The following is a 19,196-nucleotide window of genomic DNA, read 5'->3' on the forward strand; positions in this document are numbered from 1 at the left end:
ACTGATCTCAGAATATATTAAGACCGTAATTATTTATTCATTCATTTTCTTGTCGTCTTAGTCCCTTTAGTAATCCGGGGTCACCACAGTGGAATGAACCGCCAACTTATCCAGCAAGTTTTTACGCAGCGAATGCCCTTCCAGCAGCAACCCATCTCTGGGAAACATCCACACACACTCTCATACACTAGGGACAATTTAGCCAACCCAATTCACCGCATGTCTTTGGACTGTGGGGGAAACCGGAGCACCCGGAGGAAACCCACGCGAACGCAGGGAGAACATGCAAACTCCACACAGAAACGCCAACTGAGCCGAGGTTCGAACCAGCGACCCAGCGACCTTCTTGCTGCTCTACCTACTGCGCCACTGCCTCGCCAGACTGTAATTAGGTTTATGAATATGCAAGATGGTGACACGGTGTCCCAGTGATTATCACTGTGGCCTCACAGCAAGAAGGTCGCTGGTTCGAGTCCCGGCATTTCTGTGTGGAGTTTGCATGTTCTCCCCGTGTTGGTGTGGGTTTCCTCCGGGTTCCTCCACAGTACAAACACATGCGCTATAGGAGAATTGATTAACTAAATTGGTCGTAGTGTATGCGAATGTGTGAATGAGTGTGTATGGGTGTTTCTCAGTACTGGGTTGCGGCTGAAAAGGCATCCGCTTTGTTAAGCATATGCTGGAATAGTTGGCGGTTCCTTCCACTGTGGCAACCCCTGATAAATACAGGACTAAGCCGAAGGAACCAGTAAAATAAAATAAAAATAAAATGAATGAATGAATATATTATACTCCATTACAATACTAAACATGACTATTATTACAATTTTTAATAACATTTTATTAAACATTGCAATTTTTTTATATTAAGTAATGCGGTTTTTAAAGTGATGGAACAACAAATATTCATATATTATTTTATTTTTTCAAATGACCAATATATATATATATATATATATATATATATATATATATATATATATATATATATATATATATATATATATATATATATATATAATTAATTTTAACCGTGGAACAATTATTAATGGGGCTTAAAATCAGGTTAAATTATATATATATATATATATATATATATATATATATATATATATATATATATATATATATATATAAATATGATTTTAAGCCCCATTAATAATTGTTCCACTGTTAAAATTAATTAGATTTATTTTACATTCATTTAACTTATATTTATCTTATATATAAATGTTGATTATCCAAATATAAATTATCTTTCATATAAATAGCTGCATAAATGTCCTTTAAAAAATAAAAAGCAACAACACAAACAAAGTGAATAATTAAAGATAAATAAACGTACGAATAAATAAACCAGTACCGATGAGACTTCAGTGTCGACAGTAAGTTTAAAATGAGTTTGATATTTACGGTGTCTGCACTTGAAATGTTCGTTTTGATTTAGCCTCGGCATGAAGACGCAGCGCAGGGAAAGTCATTTAATCCGCAGAGGCCAGTTTACAACTGCAAACGCTCAATATTTGAAGCCCTTCGCAACAGAAAGTGAAGCAAAGCTTCGCCACGGGCTTTCAGAGTCCAAGAAAATGCAGAAAAGCAGCCTCGGGCTTCCAGCACAGAGGTCACGGGTGACAGCAGCATTATTTGCTCATATAAGAATGTTAATGACCGTATTAAAAAGGTCAAGCAAAAAAAGGAAAAAATATTAAAGAGGAAAACAGCTGCTCTCTTTTTTTTTCTCGAGTGTGAATGAAGCCTGAGAAGCTGTTTCACATGTAGTAATTTACAGTAAATTCTACATACAGTGTATTATATTCATTTTCTTGTCGGCTTAGTCCCTTTATTAATTCGGGGTCGTCACAGCGGAATGAACCGCCAACTTATCCAGCAAGTTTTTACGCAGCGGATGCCCTTCCAGCCACAACCCATCTCTGGGAATCATCCACACACACACACACACACTTACGGACAATTTAGCCTACCCAATTCACCTGTACCGCATGTCTTTGGACTGTGGGGGAAACCGGAGCACCCGGAGGAAACCCACACGAAGGCAGGGAGAACATGCAAACTCCAAACAGAAACGCCGACTGAGCCAAGGTTCGAACCAGCGACCCAGCGACCTTCTTGCTGAGAGGCGACAGCACTTCCTCCTGCGCCACTGCCTCCCTAGAGAATATTCAACCATAATTTAAAGTAATGCTAAAGGAAACAAAATAATCTTATCAATGTTTTTTAACTGGAGTCAGATAAAACAAGGATAAATATATTAATATTCTAAACCACCTCATACTAAAATTGGAGTCAGATATGAGTTAAGTTTAAAGTAAATCAACATTGTGCACTGGAAAGACCGAACAGGCATTGAACCTTCGTCCACCAGTGGACACCGTCATTGGACTGACTGGCTGGACCATACAATATCAAAACATAACCTGATTTTAGAGAGAAAAAAAAGTAAACTTAATTTAAACATTTATTGTCCTTTAAAAATATTAAAATGACTGTATATAACCAAATACTGTACATTGTTACCTGCATAATAGAAAGTACAATACATGCTATGAGGATCTGTAAATAACTTACCATTTAAATAACATGTTTTAAAGAGCCCATATTATGGGTTTTTGAAAATTCCCCTCCATGTAGTGTGTAACACAGCTCTAAGTGAAGTGAAGTATCCAGCTAAGGCTTAAATCTGTAAGAATACAGTGTTTAAAACGGTTGATTCATCTATAAAAGAGTCGACTCGTAGTGCTTCAAACGAGTCGCCTTGATACCGATTCATTAGGTGTTTCGCCATGACGTACGAACGAAACCAAGTTATTCACGTGCACGCGCAAACCCGGGAGATTTCAAACCTGAGGCCCCGCCCTCTGACGCAGAAACCCAGACACACACACACACACCCACAAACACACACACACAAACACGCCGGTCGATTGAAGTCACACTGCAGATGGATATATTGAGTCTCTACCTAAAGATGAAACCTCAGCATTATAGCCAAGCAGTTGGAAACTACTGGAAACTTCTGGAAACTACATGCTACAAAGAATACTTCATCAGCGTTTGTTAAAGGAAGGATCAGTAAAGAGTAACTTACTGATGGACGTCAGGATGGGTTTCTTCCTCCATTTCTCAAGTGTAAGTACGTGCGGTTAAAGTTGCCTCGTTGACTCGAGCTTGCAAATGTATTTAGTTGTGATTTGTTACTTGTAACCGCTTGTACTGTATCAGGTTAACTCGCTATATTCTCTTATCGCGTGCAAAGTCACGTTAAAAACGCGACGCGTGCTGCTTTGTTAACGGAGCTCCGTGGACGAGGAGTAGTTTGTGTCTGTGTCTGTGTGTGCGTGTGCGCGCGCTGTCGTCCGGAGGTGTGTGTGTTTGTGTGTATGTGTGTGTGTGTGCGCGCGCGCGTTGTCGTCCGGGGCAGGGTTCAGTGCGTTTGTGTGTGCGTGCGTGTGTGTGTGTGTGTGCAATATGTGTGTGTGTCTGTGAAAAGAGCAGAGTGAGAAGCTAGGAGATCTCCTCAACTGTTTTTGGAGTTTTTGCTCAATAAAATAGTCAGTCGTCTGAATTTTCAAGTCCATCGTCTGTATTTACATTGACCCACTGGCAGCTAAACTCCACGCCTACACTATCGAGCGTGTATGAACTGTGATTACTTTTATATTGCTGATTAGCTGTTTGGCATTTCACTCTCTGACTGAAGGCAGTCGACCAATCGCGACAGACTGTCATCGGTCCAATCAGCGCAGATTAGCTTCGCGCTAAGGAGGGGTTTGGGAACAAATTAATCACTGGACGATTCATACAGGAGTCGCTGGGATAATCAGGTAAAAATAAATGCAGATTATAAGACCATGAAAGTGTTTTTTGACCTTGCATGCATATTAGACTGTTGTTGGAGACCCTTACAACCAAGATATGACCCTATTTCATGTATAATATGGGCTCTTTAATGCAATTTAATAATTAAAGTGTGTGCTTAATTGACTAGCAAATAATGCCACGTTCAATTTGTCAACTTCATTAATTTTACTGAACAATCTAGGTGCTGCCGTATGAGAAATTTCCTCAATGCAATCACACACATAAAAAAACAGCATCCCTCAGCGCTCCAATTCACGCACTCGTTTCATTCATTTCTTGACTATATTAGTGGACTTGTATACATTGGGGACTGTGTAGGGAAAGGTGAGTGAGAGTATAGGGGGTGATTTCAGATACAGCCATTATGTTTTCAGTGCAGATTTTGTCCAAACAAGCTCTGGAAGCTCCTGACAGCAGGATTTTTAATGCAGCATTGGGTTTTGGACCATAAGATGTGCTTGTCACTGAGCTTCTTGTCACGGTGTCCAGTTTGACTCTTTGTCTGCACAAATGATATGCTGTGGCCGAAATATTGCACCCATATTTCCCCAAACAGTCCGTGTGGATTTGACAAGTATCTGTGTGTGTTGTTCAGAGATTTAATTTAGGAAAACATCTGCTGCGTATGGATACCGTACAAGAGGGTCAAAGACCAGATGGTGCCTTTTATTTGTATTTGCATCAAATTATATTCACAGAAGTGGCTTTATGCTGAAAGCAAATTAAAGGACTGTAACGTGTCGACTTTAAAGGTACATTATGTAAGATTGATTCATTAAACTGTACAAAAGCCACTGGAACAGTGTTATATATTTTGCTAATTTACTTACATCATCAAATATGTTTTGGAGAATGTTCGAATGCAGAGGAATAAGAAGTTTTAGGTAGGGTGACGGAGTGTGTGTGTGTGTGTGTTCAAGCTAATGATACACTCTTGATTTCTGGTTTGGTTTCATAAAAACATACAAACCACGGTGAGGCATTAAAGTCACCAAGAAACGGAAGTTAAGATTGGGATTCTTCCTCTATTATGATTACATTCAATCAAAATAGATCTGAAATACAAAATAACAAGCGGATGTGCATGATTTAGATTTTTCTCCGATTGGATCGTTGAAAGACCAGTGCTGCAATAACAAAATTAAGAAAGAATGACGAATGGATGAATTCAGGGCAGAAACAGGACATGCACTGATAGCCCCACCCTAAACGATTGATAGCCACGCCTTAAAGCGCTGATAGTTCCGCCCCAAAAGATTGATAACTCCGCCCTAAAGGACTTATAGCTCTGCCCTAAAGCACTGATAGTTCTGTCCCAAAGCATTGAAAATTCCGCCACAAAAGATTGATAACTCCACCCTAAAGCGATGATAGTTCCATCCTAAAGCATTGATAGTTTTGTCCCAAAGCGCTGATAGTTTTGCCCCAAAAGATTGATAACTCCGCCCCAAAAGATTGATAACTCCGCCCTAAAGAACTGATAATTCTATCCCAAAGCGCTGATAGTTCCGCCCCAAAAGATTGATAAATCCGCACTAAAGCGATGATAGTTCCGCCCTAAAAGATTGATAACTCCACCCCAAAACACTAGATAACTCCGCCCTAAAGCACTGATAGTTCTGTCCCAAGGAGCTGATAGTTCCGCTCTAAAAGATTGATAACTCCGCCCTAAAGCACTGATAGCCCTGCCCTAAAGCACTGATAGTTCTGCCCTTAAAAATTGATAACTCCACCCTAAAGCGGTGATAGTTCCGCCCCAAAGGGCTGATAGTTCAGCTCTTAAAGATTGATAACTCCACCCTCAAAGGCCTGTCCTAAAACACATAGTTTTGTCTCAAATCACTGAGAGTCCCGCCCTTAAAGATTGATAACTCCACCCTAAAGCGATGATAGTTCCACCCTAAAGGGCTGATAGTTCTGCTTTAAAATATTGATAACTCCACCCTAAAGCAATGATAGCCACGCCCTAAAGAGCTGATAGTTCCGCTCGAAAAGATTGATAACTCCGCCCTAAAGGACTGATAGCCCTGCCCTAAAGCTCAGATAGTTCTGTCCTAAAGCGCTGATAGTTCCACCCTAAAAGATTGATAACTCCGCCCTAAAGCACTGACAGTTCTGTCCCAAAGAGCTGATAGTTCCCCCCCAAAAAATTGATAACTTCGCCCTAAAAGACTGATAGCCCTGCCCTAAAGCACTGATAGTCCCGCCCTTAAAAATTAAAAACTCCACCCTAAAGTGATGATAGCTCCGCCCTAAAACATTGATAACCCCGCCCCAAAAGATTTATAACTCCGCCCTAAAGCACGGATAGTTCTGTCTCAGAGCTGATAGTTCCGCCCCAAAAGATTGATTACTCCACCCTAAAGCAATGATAGTTCCGCCCTAAAAGATTGATAACTCCACCCCAAAAGATTGATAACCCTGCCCTAAAGCACTGATAGCTCTGTCAAAAGGGCTGATAGTTCCGCCCCAAAAGATTGACAATTCCACCCTGAAGGACTGATAGCCCTGCCCTAAAGCACTGATAGTTCCACCCTTAAAAATTTATAACTCCACCCTCAAAGGCCTGCCCTTAAACACTGATAGTTCTGTCCCAAATCGGTGATAGTCCCGCCTTTAAAGATTGATAACTCCACCCTAAAGCGATGACAGTTCCGCCCCAAAGGGCTGATAGTTCTGTTCTAAAAGATTGAAAACTTTGCCCTAAATGGCCTACCCTAAAGCAGGGGTTCCCAAACTTTTCAGCCCGCGACCCCCAAAATAACAATGCCAGTGACTCGCGACCCCCAATATCCTCTGAGGTGGTTATAAATACAGAAACCTTGCATGCAATGACGCAGACACACCAATTAAATTTGTGTCAGTGCTTTAAATGTGCCAGAAAGTATAACCTGATGTTATAAAATCAAAATGCATCTGACGCTATTGCTGCCTTTAATATAATGTTATTACCCCAGGGGTCGCAATCAAATAGAACTAGTAACTATAAGCTACTATAGTAACTATATATAGTAGTATATAGTACCTATAAATGACTATTTTTATTTTCAGTATAGTTATGGATAAAATATGTTAATTCTTATGGTTTAATAAAAATAAATAGATTTTTGGAAATCACCAGGCGACCCCCCTTCATTGCCCCGCGACCCCTCGGGGGGTCCCGACCCCCACTTTGAGAACCACTGCCCTAAAGGACTGATTGTTTTGCCTCAAAGAGCTGATAGCTCCACCCCAAAGGGCTGATATAGCACTAAAGAACTGATAGCTCCACCCTAAAAAAAACATAGCTCCGCCCTAAAGAACTGATACCTCTGCCCTAAAGCACTGATAAATCCTCCCTAAAGAACTGATAGCTCAGCACTAATATTAGGTAAAAATAAATGCATATTATAAGACAATGAAAGTGTTTCTTGACCTTGCATGCAGATCAGCCTGTTGTTAGAAACCCCCAAAACCAAAAATAAGACCTTTTATAATGCATAATAGGGGCTCTTTAATAACTTTACAGTTATAAAAACCAAACCGAAATTAAACTGAGCTCAATTATTATCCGCGCAGCAGTGAGATTATAATAATTAGCCTCATATCTGACAAAAATTGCATCACAGACTCTTTCTCTTTTATTATTACAGTACAAACCCCTATAGAAATAAATACGTGAAAAAACAGACAGACACAGAACTCTTCTTATCTGTATAATTCATTCGATTTGCACATGAAACGACACAATATAATCATGACAGTGGCGTATAAATCCATGAAAAGAGCTGCTATTTCCAGTCCATATGAACAGTAAGAGAAAGAGAGAGAGAGAGAAGAAACACCGACGTGCCGCAGCAACTGCTGTTTTTGCATAACAATCTCAGCGGAGCCTCGAGCCCTGCATGAAATTTTCATTGGCATTTGCTGAATAACAAACCCTTGTGTAAAAGAGGCTGGGACTGTTGTTTCCTTCACTGAGTCACACATCAGGAAAAGCAGAAGGGAAGGAGACTCAGATTTGGCTTACATGTTGCTGTCGTTTCTCCTGGCGCTGCTTATTATTATTCGACGTGGGTGGACGAACAACGCCACAGTTAAAGGGACTCTACATTAATATTGCACAGCGACTGTGACCTGGGGCCTGTACCATGATGCTGGCTGAACAAACTCGGGATTAGTTTACAGATGAATAAATCAAATCAGTGCAATCAGGCTTTGCTGTTACCATGATGCCTAATTTGGCCTTTGATCCTGAGGACATGAGCAGAAGAAGGCGGAACATTGATAGCCAATCACAGGCCTTAAATATAACACGGTGATTGACTAATTTAAATATTTATAAACACAAAGAATTAAAGACATTTTATACAGCGAGATTTAAAAATAGAAGCTGTTCGTGAAAGAGGACAGCTGAAATATAACAGGTTGATTTATTAGTGCAAATGAAGTTTTTTTTGTATAGCTGATGATATGTAGAGGTAAACAGAGACTCAAAAAATTAAGCTCTTATGTAGAATTTTTAAAAGCATTATCTACTAATAATGTGATCCTTTATTTGACTTTAATTTGGTACTATATCTTAATTTGGAACAGGAAAACTGGGGGAGCATCTTTGCTGGGCAGAGATTTGTCATTTTGCTCACAGCTGATTGGTGAAATCTTGGTTTGTGATCTCTAAACCTGAACATAACCTGAACCTATCCGGAACATATTCTAAACAAAACAAAACAATCAGAACATAACCTTATAAAACCTGAACATAACTAAAAAATAACTAAAACATAACAGGAACATCACATGAACATAACCTTAACTTAACCAGAACATATCTTAAACCATACAAAAACATTACCTGATCATAACCATACCATAATCAGAGCATAACCTGAAAATGACATGACCATAATCAGAACTTATCCTAAAATAAACCTGAACATAACCTGGAAACAATTAGAACATAACCTAAACAAAAACTAAAAATATCAAGAGCATAACATGAGTGTAACTAAAACATAACCTGAACATAAGATGGACATAAGATCAACATAACCTGAACAGATCCCAAAAATCTGAACATAACCTGAACATATCCTAAAGAAAACAAAAACATAACCAGAACATAACCATACCATAATCAAAGCATAATCTAAAATGACATGGACATAATCAGAACTTATCCTAAAATAAACCTGAACATAACCTGGAAATAATTAGAACATAACCTGAACAAAAAATAAAAATATCTAGAACATAACATGAGAGTAACTAGAACATAACCTGAACATAAGATTGACATAAGATCAACATAACCTGAACATATGCCAAAAAATCTGAACATAACCTAAACAAATCCTAAACAAAACAAGAACATAACCTGAACATAAACTGGGCATAACCTGAAGATCGTTAAAAGATAACATGAACACAACTAAAACATAACTTGACCATAACCATACCATAAACAAGGCATAACCTGAAAATGACATGAACATAATCAGAACCTATCCTAAAATAAACCTGAACATAACCTGAACATACTTAGAAAAATAACCTAAATAAAAACTAAAAATATCTAGAACATAACATGAGCGTAACGAGAACATAACCTGAACATAAGATGGACAGAAGATCAACATAACCTGAACATATGCCAAAAATCTGAACATAACCTGAACATATCCCTAAACAAAACAAAAACATAACCTGTACATAACCATTCATGGTATCTAAAACTCAGAATTGGTGCAAACTACTGTAAACAAAACAAGAACATATCCTAAATATATCCTAAACATAACTAGAACATAACCTGAACATAAGATGAAAACAACATCAACATAAACTAAACATATCCCAAAAAATCAAAACATAACCTGAACATGTCCTAAACAAAACAAGAACATAACCTGGACATAACCAGAACATAGCGTGGACATAACTAGAACACAACCCTGACATAACATGAACATGACCTGAACATATCCTAAAAAAAAAACTAATTTAACATGAACATATCCTAAACAAAACAAGAACATAACCTGAACATATCCTGATCATAACATGAACATAACCTGAACATATCTTTAACAAAACAAAAACATATCCTGAACATAACGTGAACACACCAAGCACATAACCAAAACATAACTAGAACATATCCTAAACAAAACAAGAACATATCCTGAACATTACTAGAACATAACCTGAACATACCTAGAACATAACCTGAACATAATGTGAACATAACTAGAACACAACTTTGACATAACCTGATCATAACATAAGCACTGCATGAACATAACCTGAACATATCCTAAAAACCCCTAATATAACCTGAACATGTCCTAAACAAAACAAGAACATATCCTGAACATAACCAGAACGAAACAAGGACATAACCAGAACATAAAATGAACATAAGAACATAACCAGAACATGATAAGAACACAATTAGAACATAACCTAAACATATACAGAACATCACATGAACATATCTAGAACATATCCTTCAAAAAAACTCCAAAATAACTTGAACATACTCTAAACAAAACAAGAACAAAACCTGAACATAACCAAGTAAGCTGTGTAGCATAAGTTACCATGGCAACAGAGAATGATTAAAGCCAAGCTGCATTCATGGTATCTAATGATCCTTTATTTGACTAATTTGGTACTACATACAGTAGTAATCTTAATTTGGAGCAGGAAAACTGGGGGAGCATCTTTGCTGGGCAGAGATTTGTCATTTTGCTCACAGCTGATTGGTGAAATCTTGGTTTGTGATCTCTAAGCCTGAACATAACCTGAACATATTCTAAAAAAAAACTCAAACATAATCAGAACATAACCTAAATAAACCTGAACATAACTAAAACATAAAAAGAACATCACAAAAACATAACCTGAACCTAACCAGAACTTATCTTAAACCATACAAAAACATAACCTGACCATAACCATACAAGGCATAACCTGAAAATGACATGAACATAATCAGAACTTATCCTAAAATAAACCTGAACATAACCTGGAAATAATTAGAACATAACCTGAACAAAAACTAAAAAATATCTAGAAAATAACATGAGAGTAACTAAAACATAACCTGAACATAAGATGGACATAAGATCAACATAACCTGAACATATGCCAAAAAATCTGAACATAACCTGAACATATCCCTAAACAAAACAAAAACATAACCTGTACATAACCATTCATGGTATCTAAAACCCAGAATTGGTGCAAACTACTGTAAACAAACTTAACTGGCTAGCCAGCTAATCTGGCTTCATGGTACAGGCCCCAGTAGGCTGTAGGATAATTACTGTACACTTTGTGCTTTCAATGCATACCGTACACATTAAAGTCAATACTCAAACATTGCACAGGAAAAGCATGGCTAATTAAGAATAAAAAGTAACTAGCTTAACTGGCAATATAAATTGTACAAAAAAATTATTATATAATTTAGCCAGTTGTGCAAAACAAAAGTGTAAAGACCTGCAGATTCAATGTACAAGTTCACTGGTATCCTTTATGAAAGATCGTGTGCATACATAAATAAAAACACTCCATCATATGTGAGGGAAAGCATTGATGTAAATGTGAAAGATCACAACATTTTACATCTTAGAGTCATACTGTGTTCCTTTTATATTCGCACGTTAAAAACCATTCAGGAACCTCAGAATGTATTAAAAAGATAATAATGAAGCAGAAGATTATCATATTTTGGAATATGCATGATATGTATCAGAATATAGTGTGAATCTCATGAAACACCCCAGAATTTAAAAGAAAGAACACTGCAGTAAAGAAATTGACAATTTAGTTGACATTCATTTTCCTTCGACTTATTCCCTTATTCATTAGGGGTCGTCACAGCGGAATGAACCGCCAACTATTCCAGCATGATGAAATATTCCAGCGGATGATCTTCCACCTGCAACCCAGTACTGGGAAACACCCATACACACTCATTCACACCCACACTATGGCCAATTAAGTCTATTCAATTCCCCTATTGCGCATGTGTTGAAACCCACGCCAACACGAAGAGAACATGCATACTCTACACAGAAATGACAACTGGCCCAGCTACGATTTGAGCCAGTGACCTTCTTGCTGTGCTAAACACTGAGCCACCATGTCGCATTTAGTTGACTCTTTTAAAAAAAAAATTAAATTGTAATTTGATGAAATACAGTTTGTTATATATGAAATATTTTAAGAAAAACATAAGGGCAAAAAATACTGTGATTTAATAATTAAATAAATAAAATTATAATTGCAATTAAGTAAACATTCAAATTAACTATTTTGCCAATAATTTTACAATTTATTAATTGCACTGAACATTAAACTGATTATTGAATTTATTGTTTTACTATTTATAATACATTTTTATTTCAAGCAGCATTTTTTTTTTATTCATGTCCTTAAATATTACAATTATTTTCATCAAAAATGTATTAAAGGCAGTACAACAAACACAAACAATTCAGCAATGCAAATTTAGGATTTGATTCCTAATTACAAACAAAAAATAATAATAAAATTGAAGAAAAAAACAATAATAATAATGTTAATTCATTCATTCATTATCTTTTCGGCTTATTCGATCTATTCAACCACAGCGGAATGAACCGCCAACTTATCCAGCATATGTTTTACGCAGCGGATGCCCTTCCAGCTGCAACCAATTACTGGAAAACATCCATACACACCCATTCACACACACACAATACGGACAATTTAGCTTACCCAAGTCCCCTATAGCGCATGTGTTTGGACTGTGGGGGAAACCGGAGCACCCGGAGGAAACCCACACCAACACAGGGAGAACATGCAAACTCCACAGAAATGCCAACTGGTGCAGCCGGGACTCGAACCAGTGACCTTCTTGCTGTAAGGCGACAGTGTTAACCATCTGAGCCACCATAAGAATTTATTATATTGAATTTATTTACTTAATATTGAATTAATTACTATACTATTTTTAAAAGAGCATGGCGTTTTTATAATTGCCATTAAATATTACAATTAATTTGATTAAAGTAGTATTAAAGGCAGTGCAAACAAAACACAAACATTTTATCAATGGGAATTCAGGATCCAAATTCTAATGGTCCTATTGCAACAATAAATAAATTAAAATAACATTTCATAAAGCAGCAATAATATTACTTTTTTATTAAATGATAATGATAATATACCTAAAATAAATAAATAAGTATCTATAAATAAAATTTATCAATATAAAATGCGACCACAAAACCCGCCTCACATTGTATATTTGTGGCAATGGCAAAAATAGATTGTCAAATTAGCGGTCTTCATTTGATGCCACAAACCGTTTTGAATATAAAGATCATCTTCAATTCCTTCAATAAACAGATCAAAACCTAATTTTTAATTAGTAATATGAATGGCTAAGAGCTTAATTTGAACAACATTAAAGGCAATATTTTCTAATTATAATTTAGTATTATTATTATTATTATTATTATTATTATTATTATTTTACCTGCAGATTCTAGATTTTCACATTGTCGCATGTCAAATTAATATGATCCTAACAAACCATACATCAATGGAAAGAATATTTATTTAACTGTCAGATGATGCATAAATTTAAATTTCCAAAATATGAATTGTGGTCACAAATGACAATAAATAAAATAAAACACACAATTGTTCTTTCTTTTGAATTCTGAAATGCAATGCATTGGTTTTGTGAGATTTACCATTCACCACAATAGCTCGGAAATGTTTTTTTTTTTTTTTTTTCCAATGAAAACAAATACAGTTAAAGCCAGAATTAATAGCCCTCCAGAATTATTCGCCCCCCTGTATATTATTTACCCTATTTCTGTTTAACAGGGAGATTTTCTCTACATATTTCGAATCATAATAGTTTTAATAACTCATTTCTAATAACTGATTTATTTCATCTTTGTCATGATGACAGTAAATAATATTAGACTAGATATTCTTCCAGATACTAGTATTCAGCTTAAAGTGAAATGTAAAGGCTTAACTAGGGTAATTAGGGTAAAGTTAGGGTAATTAGGCAAGTCATTGTATAACAGTAGTTTGTTGTGCAGACAATCCAAAACAAATGTTGCTTAAGTGGGCTAATATTGAACTTAAAACGGCTTAAAAAAATTAAAAACTGCTTTTATTCTAGCCGAAATAAAACAAATAAGACTTTCTCCAGAAGAAAAAATAATATAGGAAATACTGTGAAAAATTCCTGAATCTGTTCAACATCATTTGGGAAATATATAAAGAAAGAATCATTAACAGAAGGGCGAATAATTTTGACTTTATTTCAGAACTGGGTAAAAGTTGTCCTTTTCTCATGAACCTCCAAATAGTCTGGTTCAAAGTGCAGTTTGGCCCTCAGCTCCCAGCACTCGCTTCTGTTGGGCTCAATGTAGACGGTGGTGGGACTCGAGCAGTAAACCATGGTCTGCTGAACCCTTTCCGGATTCAAGTACTGATGTCCCACGTCAAAATCTGCATGAGTGCCATGTTTGCATGGTAAATGACCCCTATAGGAGGCCTGCTGGTCCCTAGCCAAAATATCCCGGTAGAAATAGTTGTCATCTAAAAGTGGAGAGTTCCTATTGAGTGGATCTGGAGTCCCGGCGCTGAACTCTGAGCTTATTGCATTGCTCCTGATTTCTTCGTCCGAGTTTGACGCCAGAACTCTATTGAGCTCTTCGAAGTCTCTATAATTCTCGATTGCGCTGGGGTTGTAGCGGCCATTTTTAGCAGCGTTCTCCGCTGACGGTGGGATGTATTCGTAAACATGACCCGCCGATGTTCGAGACTTCATATTCGCTCTTTCGGTATAAATCGCACTGGCGGTTACTGAAGCAGAGCGTTCAGACTTTTTACGCCGCTTCATTATCACTGCGAACAAACCTGCGGCGATGAATACTGATAATATAAAAAGAAGCAGTAAAGCAAGTATTAAAACGGAAAGAGGAACAGCGGGATACTGAGTATCAAAATCCAGAGCGGTTTCTAAAGTGATTGTACTTCCGGGAAAAGATTCCTCCGATGGCGGAACTGCAGACGATTGCGCAATTGAGCTTTCCGGACAAATGTGAGACGATCGAATGTAGCGCATATCCTCTCCTGAAAGCCTTGGTGGAGATTCGCAGATGACGGTGTTCACAACCGTGCCCGCGCTAAGCTGCTCCAACCAGTTCTTCATGTCCAAAATGGAGCACGAACAATCCCAAGGGTTCTCGAAGAGATCAATCTGAATTAGTGATGCTAGTTCATCAAGAACGCCAATGACGGGAAGAGTTCGGAAGTGATTGCTGCGTAGATTCAATCGAGCAAGGTTTAATCCGTCAAATATGCCCAAATGTAGAGTCTTGAGGAGATTATTATTGAGAAACAGCAACTGAAGATTGGGCAACTGCTGAAAAGTCCCAACCGCAATCTCACGAATCACGTTATACTCCAAATATAAAAACTGCAAGCTCTGCAGACCGTAAAACATATCCTCGGTTAGACGTTCGATTAGGTTTCCGTTCAAATAAAGTCTGCGTAGATGTATAAGCTGGCCGAATGTTTTATCGTGGACGACTGCGATGCGATTGTTCCCCAAGTGGAGCAAATCCAACCCAGTTGCGCCGCTGAAGTCTGAACTGCAAACTGAAGATATGTAGTTTCCGGTCAGATACATCTTTTTGGGATTGTACGGCTTGGGATCCAGATCCGAGATGCTTTCGATTTTCCTCTCTTGGCAGTTAACGTTCAACCCGAGGTCTGATATTTGCAGATTACACGTACAAGTGTTGGGACAGTCCAAAGGAACCGGCGATTTAGTTTGATAAGCCAACATGGGGCCGTAATTCTGCGGTTTGCTCGAAGAAGAGCGCGATGTAGGTTTGACACGCAGTTTTCCTGACAACCGACTGCTTTTTGTTGAGCGCAGAATGGTTGAGGAGGCAAATCCAGCAGTCGCTGGTGTGGTTTTAGAAACCGTTTCGCTGCTGTGCGCCATTTCTGCGTGCATCTCATATTCAGCGATGGCTCTGCGAGGACACAGTTCTTGTTTGGAAATCTCGTCCAGATCTCGTCCGTGCAATCTGAACGGCGTTTCGCAAACCACATCGCCAACTAAAGCCGTGTAGGATATGCTTTCAAGCCACGTTTTTAACGCAATTAGCTCACAAGAGCAATTCCACGCATTCTCCTCAAGCTGCAACTCAACGATTCGACTCAAGTGCTCCAGAAGTCCGCTGTAGGGTAGCACTTTAAGTTGATTGCCTCTCAAGTCGAGATGCGTTAAAGGTACATACTGAAAGATGTTGTGTGGCAGAGCGGAGAGTAGATTGTCATTGAGGATGAGCACCTCTAAGTGACGTAAAGCGCTCAGAGCGTTGGGTTCGATGTGGCTAATATAATTATAGTCAATCTGTAGGTACTCCAGGCTTTCAAGTCCCAGGAACGTGTCGTCCTTTAGTGCTTCAATTTTGTTATTGTTTAGATGCAGTCTCTTTAATCCCTGGAGTCCGTTAAAGGCGCCCGCTTCGATCTCGCATATATCATTGTTGCCTAGATGTAAAATGGTGAGTCCCTCGTAATGAAGGAAATCGTTGAGCGAGACTTTCTTCAGCAGATTCCCTGTGAGCAGGAGATGATATGCAGTGAAGTGTAAAGGTGTTACCTCTGACAGACTGTTAATTCCTCTGTTTTCACAACTGGCTGTAAAAATGCCGTCTCGCTCCTCGCAGACACACAGGCCGCCACAGATATCCCCGTAGATGTCGAACATCTCAGTTAAGCTGAAAAACGTGGCCAACGATGATACGGCCAGTATCCACATATGCATGTTTATGATGATGGATGGAGGCTGAGCTGATGTGTTCGCTGTCATCTGAAGAGAGAGGAAGAAAAACAAACGTTAATTTGTGGACAATATCAGTTTAGTTTGTTAAAGCAACAATAAATGCAAAGATAAGACTGTTCATTTCAGTGTCTGCATCCAATTGCATTTACAAATTAGTGCTGAGCAAAGATTGATCACATCCAAAATAAAAGTTTGCTTTGCCTATGTGGGTGTACTGCGTAAATTATTATGTACATATTAATACACCCATGCATGCATAAATTTGAGAAAATATTTATATTCATATATAAAACATATGTTTATGACACAAATTATATATACACATACATTTAAATAATTTAGCTTTAATATATTAAAGTTTAATAAAACAATTAATATAAAAAATACACACAAATTATGTCAAAACAAACTTTTATTATTTTTTTATGTATTAAAATGTAAAGATATGGTTGCAAAAATTTCATTATTAGAATTTAAATAAACAATAATAATTCTGAGTGATTAGCAAGTAACATTAAAGTGCACTTTTAGGTCTTAACTATGGGTTAAAGGGCAAGTTAGGTTAATTAGGCAAGTCAGTGGACTTTATATATAATTAAAGAAAATTAAAAAAATTAAATAATAATTTCTTATTCCAGCAAAACCAAAACAAATATTCTCCAGAAGAAAAGTATAAAAGACATATATAAACAACATTTTGGAAATATTTAAAATGATTTTGTATATTAATAATATATTATATAATAATTCAAATTCATAAAAAATGCTAATAATGCTATAATTCATATAATCTCCAACTGTGTATGCACTATTTTAGTTAATGTCTTGTTAAAAATCAAACATGATAAAAAAAATACAATAAAAATAAACCAGATATTTTAAGGTACAAACAAAGATGCATTTATAAATATAATAATACTGTTAATAATATATATAATACTAATTATACTATAATACTAATATTATACTATAATAATGTAATAATAACACAATAATACTGTGTTTCAGATATTTCACTTTATTTAAATCTGGGTGCAAAAACACTATGGATTAGGTTTAAATAAATTATTTCAGGTATTTTATCTTTAATAAATTTGCTAAAATTTCTAAATCTTTTTTTTCACATTGTCATTATGGGGTATTGTGTGTAGAATGTTGAGGAAATAAATTAGTTTAATCCAATTAGCAATAAGGCTGTAACAAAAAATGTGGAAAAAGTGAAGAGCTGTGAAAACTTTCCAGATGCACGGTATTTTAAAATGCTTGAAAACTCATTGGGCCTGATCATACACCCGGCGCAATAAGACGTGTTGGACGTGCTTTGCTACTTTTTTCAGACCAGGCAACAGTAATTTTCATGGTTTGCACCAGACTGTTTAAATAGCAAATCCATTTGCGCCACTTTGTGAACTCATGGATGTGCTGGTCTGAAATGGACGTGTATGAGGCACATTGTTGGTGCGTTGCTATTTTGAAGAACTAAAATAGACAGCACCATTGACCAACTAAAAGCTGCTCTAAAGTTTCCTATGTGGGTTCAATGCTTACACATTGCTTAATACACACAGAATGTACAGCAATACACAAATATATTTACAAGTGAAAACAATTAAAGGATTAATTCTTCATTTTATTCATGACTATTAGCATCTGTATAATGTTAGTATTATTATCAGTATTATTTATTATATGCAGATTTACATTTGTTTGATTAAAAACAAGAGTAGATGTGTCCAGCTGTGGGGTTTCGGAGACGTCTGCATCGCCGTATGGGGCATAAGAACAGGACGTGTGTTTGGATACAACTTAGTTTTCTGACCACACTTCATTATTATTGTTCATTTATTCATTTGCTGGAAATTAGAACTGAATTTAGAAATAGTTTGGAAGCAAATCTTTGAGCTTAATAAACTAAATTAAATATGTGGGCTAATGGATGCATTCAGTAGAGTGTTTCCACTGTTTACTTACTCCACCAAAGTAAAGGAGTAAAGAGTAAAAGTAAAGTAAAGAGAAAGTAAAGAGGCTGAATGAAGGAGGCTCGATCTTTATCCTCGCTGTAGAAGATGCTCTGTTAAAAAGTTTTCTCGCTAGTAAAGTGTTCAGTTTTTACACTTACAAAGTTCACCATGTAAATAGCAAATGCACCATGGCATGAAGCAACTGACTCTTAAAGGAATGGGAGATGAGACTCTGATTGGTTTAATGCACATTATGCTCAAAACACACAGAACTCACTAAGAGAATAAGCACAACCCTGTTAGACCATGCGCAGGAGCGCAGATTGTATTTTTCCATCCTTAAAAAAGGAAAAATGGATTCAGATTCCCCCTTATTGCTTTTGCACCATGCGCCTAAAGGCTGATTTTTACTTATGCGTCAAACGCCGGCATATGCTACGGCGCTGATGCATAGCCCTTTGACGTGGCCATCGGCGTTACTGACAAGCACCTCT

At 37.1% G+C, this 19,196-nt stretch overlaps 1 protein-coding gene across 3 annotated transcripts in view; it reads right to left on the reverse strand.

Annotated features, from left to right (window-relative positions):
* Positions 1-14,111: 14,111 nt before the first annotated feature.
* The window catches only part of slitrk5b (SLIT and NTRK-like family, member 5b), a 140,474-nt gene continuing 135,389 nt past the window's right edge, over positions 14,112-19,196 (reverse strand). For all 3 annotated transcript variants that reach the window (XM_073913311.1, XM_073913312.1, XM_002667321.8), the window contains one exon: positions 14,112-16,768. In XM_073913311.1, coding sequence (XP_073769412.1) covers positions 14,198-16,768 — 2,571 coding nt within the window. In that variant the 3' untranslated portion in view covers positions 14,112-14,197. The remainder of the gene's footprint in view (positions 16,769-19,196) is intronic.

This window comes from Danio rerio, chromosome 9, assembly GCF_049306965.1.
Source record: "Danio rerio strain Tuebingen ecotype United States chromosome 9, GRCz12tu, whole genome shotgun sequence".
Classification (NCBI taxonomy): domain Eukaryota; kingdom Metazoa; phylum Chordata; class Actinopteri; order Cypriniformes; family Danionidae; genus Danio; species Danio rerio.